The 10,604-nt window shown below is 36.8% G+C and overlaps 1 protein-coding gene across 2 annotated transcripts in view; it reads right to left on the bottom strand.

Moving 5' to 3' along the window:
• Positions 1-231: 231 nt before the first annotated feature.
• Positions 232-10,604, bottom strand: part of FAM3C (FAM3 metabolism regulating signaling molecule C) — a 47,969-nt gene continuing 37,596 nt past the window's right edge. For both annotated transcript variants that reach the window (XM_030857655.2, XM_060305377.1), the window contains 3 exons: positions 8,574-8,658; positions 2,972-3,098; positions 232-2,378 (listed from right to left, as the gene is read on the bottom strand). In XM_030857655.2, coding sequence (XP_030713515.1) covers positions 2,289-2,378; positions 2,972-3,098; positions 8,574-8,658 — 302 coding nt within the window. In that variant the 3' untranslated portion in view covers positions 232-2,288. The remainder of the gene's footprint in view (positions 2,379-2,971; positions 3,099-8,573; positions 8,659-10,604) is intronic.

Raw genomic sequence — 10,604 nt, 5'->3', positions numbered from 1 at the left:
TTCAAAACAAATACAATATAGAAAGAACAGTGATAACCTTTAATTAAAGTCAAGAATATACAGATTCTGGCTCAATTTTTCTTTCATTTCCCCATATCACTTATTTTCCTACTGTCTTTGCTGAATTTTAACAGGTCTATTATAATATACTTGTCCTGGGACAGCCTCTATGATTACAAATAAAAAATACACATCCATAAGTCCTTAAACACCATTTAAAAAACCAAAGTGTCAATGCCAAATTTTTGATTTTAATGAAAATTCTGAACATTAAATGACACTGCTGCATTTACAATGCTGATTTTTAAAAGCTATCTGAAAATAAAATACAGTAATATTATTGCTTCCAAAGTTATGTTGTCATAATGTATACAAGGCAGAATTGAAACAATAGCAAACTGCATGAAGGCAGTTACATAACCAATCTTTATACCTCCTTTTGGCATTTTATACACCTCTACAAAGCTATCATGTTATAGTCCTTATCCTGAAAGGGATGTCCTGCCGTCTAGATACTTAAATTCTATCCATGTTAAGATATCTCCTGAGGATATTAGTGTGTTTACCCATAGGAATGACTTTAATTTTGCATGTTAAGCAGTACAATACACACTTGACAAACCTCAGTGTGAAGTTCTACAGGCATATATTACTTTGCCAGATAATACAAAAAAAATTCACAATGCAAAACCAAGAGTATTTATTCTCATTATTTTTTAAAAAAGCAACACTTATTTCACAATCCCTGGAACTGTAAAATAGCCATTCTTTTAATTTACAGAATTGAGGGAAGTATTTTAAATGTCAAAACACACATGCTGAATGTGATTTAGCGTATCAGCACCAAAAATCTGAAAAGTTTACAAAAATTGTTTAGATGTGTAAGATGCATTTATTCATGAATTACATTCAGTTTGAGGGAAGAAACAGTACCCCAAACTCACTGATATTTAAGAAATAGCTGAATAACTTCCACCTTGGTTTACAGCAAAATAAAAAATACTGCTTTTAGTTTTTCTTATATAAGTCATCTAAAATTTAGATCCAAAATTGAACTGCTGCCTTTTACTGGGAATAGAAGTTTGATTGTTACATTTTTTATGTTCCAGTTTAAGATACTTCACACACAATAGTTAATGCCCTAAAAATATTTTAAAAACTTGAGTCATTTTGTGAACATCTGAAGTTAAGAAAAGGTAGATCTCTTATATTTTTATGTAGAATTGGGTATAAAGTCATTGTGTGTCAAATAAAATTATTTTTTTAAACAGTATCAGTCCCAATCAGTAATCAGGACCTTTCTAAATATGTCGTTAACTTTTCGGGCAAAAATTACTCTTACGAAGTTAGATGAAAGTAAATACAGAATTTCTTGGTTTACAATCCAAAATTATTGTGACATTAAAACATGCCTCTTTCAAAACCACTTGGTCATTGCTGATGACACTTAAATAAGGAAAACTTAGGCCAGTATTGCTCTAACTATACTGACATGCTGTCCTGAATGACCTACCAAGGCTGGGGAAGGGACTTGGCCTGGTTCCTCAGCTCTGCGGAGTTGCCCGCCCCCCACCCCCCCGCAGTCTTACTCTATAGCTTATGCAAAATCAACTCATGCACACTATTAACTCAAAAATCCAGCAAGCTACAGCCCTGATGCACCTACATTCATATATTTCCTCTTTACTGTGTACATTAAACGAAGAATTCTGTTGTGCTTTTCACATATTTGATACAAGTTTTCATATTTTATTTCTAGGTTTCTTGGGATGGAAAGAGAAAAACTAAGAAAAGAAATACAACAGGGGAGTCTGACTGTAAAGTAACATTACACACACAACTAGCCCAATATCTTTTTAATTTAAAAGATACTATCATCAAAAGGCCATATATATATATAAAAGAAAACAAAGTCTCCTCCCTAAAACCCATATTATTCCAAGATAGATTTTTCACAGCGACTAGTATATATATCAATACATTTTTCAAATCTGTTCAGTTATCCATTGTGTAATGCTTTTAGAATTAAAAGATGCCATTATCATCGTAGTCTGAACATTGTACCATTAGGGAGATGTGCTTAGAAATGGTTCAGTGATTTGCTCATTATGATGACTATTTACAAAGATGTCTATTTACGTTAGCAATAAATAATCCTGATATCAAAAGAGATAATGGTCATGCACACACCGAGATGGCTGCATGCTCTTAAAATATTTACATGTAGTTTTTCGGTTAGGGCTTTCCCATTAGCAAGTGAAAGTATGGTCCCTTCAATTTTCTCCACATCAGTCTTGCTTCTGCGGGATGCATCCTTCCATTTCTACAACTTCAGGCCATCCTTCATATTTGTTTGTGTCCTTATTGTTCTTTATGTGCTGTTGGAACACAATCATAGTATACAGTTTTTAAAACTTTAGTGAACTGCATATCTGCAATAGCATACTTATGCGTACTCACTTCAGTAACACTTCTATCAACATGTAAATTATTGTTCAATATATTAAATGAGCAACACTTGGCATCTGGCATGTAGTAGCAGACCTTCAAAGAACAGCTGAAAGAACAAAACACTGCAGATGGTCTTTAAAGGATCACTTGTTAGTCAAAAGTAGGTTTACATTCTACCAAGTTCTAAAGTATTTCTGAACTTAATTGATTACAGCAACAAAAGTTCGATTAAAGTCTTTAATAACCAACTTCCTAAAAGGCTTAAGATAAAACTAATCATATGCCAATGCATTGTCATGTAGGAAAAAAATTTTCATGCAGAATTGACTATTTTTAAGTTTAAAATCAAAATAGTGCCACGGTTATTTCAAATACTTGATTACCAAGAACCTATGAAAAACACATGAACATATTTAATGTCTGCTTTATCTAAGTTTCAAATAACTGGGATAGGAATAGGCACTGCATGGTTTCACACAATTGCTTTTGTCCATTAATTAGGAAAGCCTAAGACACTAACCTGTTCAAAAGGGCTTTTTGTCTTAATGCCTTTTCCACCACAGAAGACCCAGTTGTCTCTAAAACCAAGATGAGTAATAGATGTACTCCCCAATTCAGCAATGAGCTGCCGGGCCTCATCATTGAGTCTTAAAGAGGGAGGAAAAGAATAATTCAATAAATGTAGTGCCCTGTATGTTATTTAAGTAATACTGATACAGTTAGGATACTTAACTTACAACCATGAAATAAATGAGAGAGAATGCTGGCTTAGATAAGAGAACATAAAAAAAATTTTTTATCAGAGTAACATTCCTACTATTTGAGTTTTTTTTTTTTAATGAATTTTTTTTTTTTTTTGGCTGCATGGGGTCCTTGTTGCTGTGCACGGGCTTTCTCTACTTGCGGCGAGCAGGGGCTACTCTTCGTTGTGGTGCGTGGGTTTACCATTGCGGTGGCTTCTCTTACTGTGGAGCCTGGGCCCAAGAGCATGAGGGCTTCAGTAGTTGTGGCTCGCAGGGTCTAGAGTGCAGGCTCAGTAGTTGTGGTGCACGGACTTAGTTGCTCCGAGGCATGTGGGATCTTCCTGGACCAGGGATCGAACCTGAGTCCCCTACATTGGCAGGCGGATTCTTAACCATTGTGCCACCAGGGAAGTCCTATTTGAATTCTTTAGTGATGAAAGTCATGAAATCTAGAAATTAATTTCAAGTTCATGCTATTTAGAAGTACCTTTTAGGTGTCTTTATTTCACAACAACAATTCATTTTCATTTACATCCATCAAATAAATAAGAGAAACTGTAGTCAGCAGGTGCCTATTCAGGTTAATCCAAGATCTTAAGCAACCAACATCTTTGTAAAATTAAAAATCACTTTGAATCTCCACTAAACCCTTTGTAAATTACAGTTGAATAGAATAAAGGTAAATGTTGATAGAAATTTGGATGTTTCTAACACCAAATGTTTTATTTAAAAGAAAATGAATTTTGAGAATAGGGATATAAATTCTACTTCAGAGACAACTGCCAAGTGGTTATTTAATAAAAATGAAAATATTAACCACATGGCGGCTAAGAAAGGGCAGTGACAAAAGGCAACTGCTAGGGAAACAGCTAACTGAAAGATGCCTTTAAGGAATTTTGTGAGTGATTTTGTGAGTGATTCTCCACCTCTCCTCTGTCTCAAAAGGGAGAAGAAATTCAGAAGATACGTGCTGGTTGTAGAGCCAAAAAAAAAAAAAAAAAAAACACACAAAAAGATAACTAAGGGACACCTGTACAGGTATCTGGCCAGTAAGTCCTCTATATCACCCAAAAGATGGCATTTATAGGTCAATTAGAGAGGTTTGTTCTTCTAAAATCTGAGGCAAGGCAAGTTTTATATTTGCAAGTAAGTGGAGGATCATTGGCTGCAAAGTAGCAGGAGGGCCAGTGAGGAAGGCGCCTGTTTATCCTGCAGCCTTCTTTGAAGCACCCCATGCTAATATCAGCTGGCTCCTTTAATGGATAAATGAAAGAAACATGAGGCGCAACAGTTCTAATGTAACTTACTTGAAGATAAACGGGATACTTTATGTTGAAAAAAGCTTCATAAAACAGGAAAGAGCTACAATGTTATTAGCCTTCCACAATTATACAAACCACATCCATGGGGCAGTGGAGCTGTTTTAACCATAGCTTGGGCACTGCTGTCCTCCTGGGGGAAGTTCACTAGAATCAGTGAGAAAATCAGGGATAGCCCTGGAATATTTAGCCTTTCAGACTCATCTATATAAAGCGATGTCTTTATAATCAAGGGAAATAAAAATAAATGAAATGGCTGTGGGACCACTGAAGTCTCAGCCTCTGAAGATTTTGAGACCTTCACAGAGAACCACGTGACCCACGTCTGGCTTTCTCCCCAAAGTCTGTCTGTAGCTGTGGTTCCTGTACCCGTCCTTACATGAATTAGCTATCACTTCCATTCGTCTGCTCATTTGATAAGCAACTTGTATGTTAGAGGGACATTCCCAGAAAGTATTGTCTGAACCCTGTTTTCTTGTTTCTAAATCATGTTAGGATGTCATGGATCTGCAGACCATCATATTCTACTCCTTAGTTTATCCAAATGTTTTATTTCTGGCTCCTTAATTAGAACATTTTACTTGCATCATCAGTACTAGTAGTGAGTTTTGCTGCTTTATCGAGAACAAATGGTGTTGAAGTACAGAGGTCAGGCTTACTGGGCAGCGTAATGACAACCTCCTGGAGGAAAGCCTCAGGGCTTGATTCAGTTACATCTCAGAAAAATCACAAATTGCATCTCACAGGCTTCGGGGTTGCTCATGAATGTTAGGTTCACAAATGCCAAGAGATTGCTTCATACACAAAAACTGCTTGCAAGGTAGGTGGTTATCCAAACGCAGGCCTGGCCCCCAGCCGGAAGTCCATAAATTTTTTTCTTATCTAAAAATTTTTACATCAATTAAATATATTGAAGGGCAGTCATTTTTCCTTCTGTACTTCTAAATTTCAGAAGTGGTCATTTTGATCGGTATGAATAAACTAAGCCAATTTAGCCAAAGATCTAGAAGCAACTTGAAACAGCTTTGCATTTTGATCCCGTTAATCTTTCCTTACTTTTCAATGAGAACACCCTTAGGTCCTGTGCAGAAAAGGGTTAATAAAACGCCTTAGAAAGCCCTAACAGCAAGACTGGTCCTTGGCTGGCATCTGGCAACTTGGATTTGGGGAGGCTCCCCCCATTCACAGAACTGAGCAGAATGATTCACTGTGTCTAAACTGTACAAACAATACAGTTTATGCTGAACACCTACTTTCTGTCTGGGAGTCTGGAATTTGGGGATATGTAAGGCGGAGGGTGCCTCCATGACCAGCTCCCAGTACAAACCCTGGGCCATGAGTCTCTAATAACCTTCCCTAGTGGACAGCATTTCATAGTCTTGTCACAATTTGTTCCTGGAGGAATTAAGCATGTCCTGTGTCACTCCACTTGGGAGAGGAACTAGAGCCTGGCTTCCTCCAGACTTTGCTCTCTGCTAGCTCCCCTTTGCTGATTCTGCTTTGTATCCTTTTGCTGTAGCAAATCATAGCAGTGAGTGAGCAGGTCTGTATGCTGGGTCCTGTGACTCCTCCCAGTGAATCATCACACCTGGGGGTGGTCTTGGGCAGCCCTGCCGCATGTCCCTATGTATATCTAACTATAGATTTAGAACAAGACAACTTTCTCAATAATTTCTAAAGTTTTCTAATCTGCCTATGTAGAATCTAGGGGATTTTTATTATTCCTTTTTGATATCTTTTATGTAAGTAAAAGATGATTTCATGCTTTAAAAAGAAGTTTAAAACCATGCAACACAGCCAATATTTTGAGCATTTGATACAGCAGGTATCAAAATGCCCCATTTCTTTAAAAGGCAGTGTAGTGTAACTAATATATTTATACATAGCATTAATTTTGGAGATACAACTGACCCTTGAACAACATGGGTTTGAACTCCCTGAGTCCACTTACATTGTGTGATGGGTTCAAATTGAGAAAAGGAAGTGTGCAAAAATACAAGGCACATCATGTTACTAATGACAAAACTTTTACTACCACTACCAGGAAGACCTGAGTGCTCAAAATGAGATGTGACTCATACAACTACTGAAGGCCACAGAGAGAACTTTTACTACCAAGTACAAATAATGAAGGGACCCACTGTTTCACAAGAATGATATAATATCAAGATCAAAGCACAACTGTCTTTTCCAGGGAGGCAAACACTCTTCGGTCAACATAAAAAGGGAAAAGTAGTTCAGGAATGTCCATATTAAGTGCTTTAAAATAAATTTAAGCCTCCAGGCCCACAAATGTCACACACTTAAATTCTTAAGGAACTTATTAATAAAGTCTTCAAGGTCATGTCAGTTATTTTAGAAGCATCATGGAAAATGAAGATGCTAAGACATTAAAAGTTAGTTAAATATTCCAGTTTTCAAAAAAGACAAGGAAAATTTTAAAAACAATGGTCCAATCAAACTAATTCTAACTCCTAGCAAATTCTAGAATGGAGTAGAAATTTTAGAATGGATCTCCTGTGAGTATTACACAAAGAAGAAGAAAAGAAAGAGAAGGAGGGCTTCCCTGGTGGCGCAGTGGTTAAGAATCCACCTGCCAACGCAGGGGACATGGGTTCGAGCTCTGGTCCGGGAAGATCCCACATGCTGTGGAGCAACTAAGCCTGTGCGCCACAACTACTGAGCCTGCGCTCTAGAGCCCACGAGCCACAGCTACTGAGCCCGTGAGCCACAACTACTGAAGCCCGCGCGCCTAGGGCCTGTGCTCTGCAACAAGAGAAGCCACCACAATGAGAAGGCTGTGCACCGCAACGAAGAGTAGCCCCTGCTCGCTGCAACTAGAGAAAGCCCGGGCGCAGCAACAAAGACCCAACGCGGCCAAAAATTTAACAAAAAAAAAAAAGAGAGAGGGAGTAGCTGGAAGGAGGCAGGAATAAATAAAGCCAAGTTAACACCATCTCATATATTTCAGATTTAGAAGAGGTTTGGGGGCAGTAGATCAGGGTATTATAATTAGCATCGTTCATGAATTTCAAGTGAGTATCTGATGGTCTCAGAAAATAAAACAATTAAACAGCAACTGAATGGTATGGCTCTTAGGATACAGTGGAAACTGTCTGAAAAGTAGGTCTGCAGTTGATGACTAGATGAATCCCTTGGAGGCGGCCTCCAGCTGGTGGCACACTGCCTGTGGTAAACATGTTTGTCAATGACTTAGATTTAGACACCTGAAAGACTCTGGAGAGAGTATGAAGCCTGGGCCATGGAAACCTCATAGGACAAATGTCAGAATCAAGACCAAGTGGGCCAATAACAGCAAAATTAAATTTAACAAGGATATATGAATATAAAGTCCTTCATTCACATTAAACAAAAGCAAGTTCTGAAATGGGGAGGAAGACCTGACTTGGCAGTGGTTTAAAAAAAAAAAAAAATCTGAGATCAAATAAGATCTGAGAATTTAAGTTGACCAAAAATGTGACGTGACTGCCAAAAGAAAACGAATGCAACACTAGTCTCCATGAATATTAAATGTAATTTCTCAAACATGGTGAGCTACCATCTCCATTGTACCCTGTACTGGCCAGACCACATCTGGGAACACTATGTCCAACTTGGGGCACCATTTTAAGAGAGACAATAATCACCTAGAGAATGCCCAAGAAATCCAACCAGGAGGGTAAAATGACCTGGAAACGTAACATGATAAAAGGTTAAAAGAGCCATTACAGCTTTAAAGTGTGTTCACAGAACACACTTCGGGAAATGCCATTAAAAAATGCTACTGAAGAATATTATTGTCAGAGAAAACTATATAGTTGTTAAAAACAGAACATAAATGAGTATAACAAACTTCATGTACAACGTGATTCTAATTTCACAACAATGTATCACAATAAATACAAGAAAGAAGAAAGCAAAATAAAAAAATGTTAATGGTGTTCATCTGAAAGTTGGATTATTTTGCTCTATATTATAAATGTTTTCATTGAAAATGTATTTCTTATATTATTATAAATTATAACTCTGAAAAGTTGCATAAATTTTTAAGTTTACATACTTGGTTGCTCCATCATCATATGTTCCCATTAAGACTATTGTTCCATCTTGTATGGCCTTCAGAAACTCAATAAATGGGGCCACATCTGAAAAAAAAGAAAGGGTTGAGGGTTGGTTTTTTGGGTTTTTTTTTAAATGACTGAGTAAACATCATGATAATCTCTTAAAAGTTAGTAATATAAAAATGAAGTTCTTGTAAATCAATAATTTCTAACGTAGAGTAACCAAAAGAAAGACAAATCTTATGAACAGGTTAAAAATTAAGTTTCCCATCAACTTAAAATTTCCCAATCCTGATTCATCCTGTACGTTTTTTATACTGATATTCCAGGGACTAAATGAAAAAACCATAGCAAAGTCATATTAAAGCATGACTTATGATTTAAAGTAAGAAATTTAGGGGAGCAGGAGAAAGGCTCATGGACTCCCTGAGTACATGGCAAATTGTTTGCACAGATACTTTTCTAAAAATGAAGACAGAGAACTTTTATTTAATGCACAAAAGGATCTGTAATTTTAAAAAAATTATATAAATATGTATACATTTGACCCTTGAACACTTATACGCAGATGGTTTTTCAATAAGTACTACAGTACCACATAACCCACACTTGGTTGAATCTGCGGATGCATAACTGCAGATATGGAGGTCAAATTATGGAACTTGAGCATATGCAGATTATGGGTTATCCGTGGAGGGTCCTGGAACCAGTCCCCTGCAGATACAAGGGACAACTGTATACACACACACACTGATTTAAAGAAACTCCTGGGCATATCTACTTACTATAAACTAGGGGAAGGAATGTAGGTTAGTTATCACTAAAAGCCAAACTAATTAAGGTAAATATTGCAGTCTTTACCTGCTTCATCTAGTATATCAAGATTCAGAAGGGCTTAAACACCACTTCAGTGACAATAAACTGATGATGCCAAAGAGGCTGATCAGGTACTGCAAATTATTCTACATCTTGAACTCCTTACAACGTCAGGTTTCCTTACAGCCCCCAAGTCTAATACTACTTCAAAACTGGGTTCCTTCAAATCTACTCAGTTTCTTTCCACAGCAAAGATTCCAAAGATTTTCTCTAACTGAATTCTATCTTAAAATAATAGCATTTTTAATTCAGAAAAAATGTAACAGAGCAGCTAACAAATCACTTCAATTTAAATCCAAAGATGGCAGTAATTTACAACTTCTTCTTAATTTGAGGAGTATTTTTAGCAGTAGTTAATCCACCTGAGATGAAATACCAGAGCTTCTGGTCACATGAGTGATTTCGACAATAGTTTCATAAGAGTTATTCCATGCAATAAATTTTGGTAGAACCAATTACGCCTTTAGTATCTAAAACTGATGGTACATTTTAAGTTTACACAGTTTTGACAGCTATGCAAAGTTCTTCTGATCTCATTTAAAAAATAAATAATACATGCATTATCTCATTACAAGCTGAAGAAATATTAGAAAAGCTGAATGGTCTGAAAACAAGATAAATTTCAGGAAGCCTAACAACTGCTGGCTTCCAGGGAATATACAAAGCGGATGAGAATGGGGAGGTGCGGGGGAGAGCCTCGACTTAGAAAAGAATCAGAAGCTAAATCAGTGCTGGCCTTCCTTCTCTCAGGCACATCCTTCTTCGAGGTGCCAGTTCCTTCCCTCTGCATGCTGGTGACTAACTTCCACCTGCTCCTTGAGGAACTTCCAACTTAGGAAGATCATCTGTGGATTGTTCTTAGTCCAGTAAACCAGAAAGCAAATTCCATTCCTTCTCTCAAATATTCATCTACTTGAATAATCATCCTGGTTATAAACTTAGTTTTGAGACTGAAAAATCATATGAAAAGAAATCAATTCAGTCAGCTAAGAATGCTTACACTGGTTATGTCCTTCTTCAAATTACTTATTCTTTTTTTGAGAAATTTCAGGCAGAAACCTAAAAGAGCCCGAAGCTTTGAATTAGTTGTCCTGCAAAAAGCAGGACTCAGATTTTTTTAAAATCTCAATTGTGATATTATTGCTCTTAATTAC

This window comes from Globicephala melas, chromosome 9 (assembly GCF_963455315.2).
Source record: "Globicephala melas chromosome 9, mGloMel1.2, whole genome shotgun sequence".
In the NCBI taxonomy this organism is placed as follows: domain Eukaryota; kingdom Metazoa; phylum Chordata; class Mammalia; order Artiodactyla; family Delphinidae; genus Globicephala; species Globicephala melas.
Note: the sequence above shows the minus strand (reverse complement) of the source record. Positions and strands in the feature narration are given on the sequence as shown.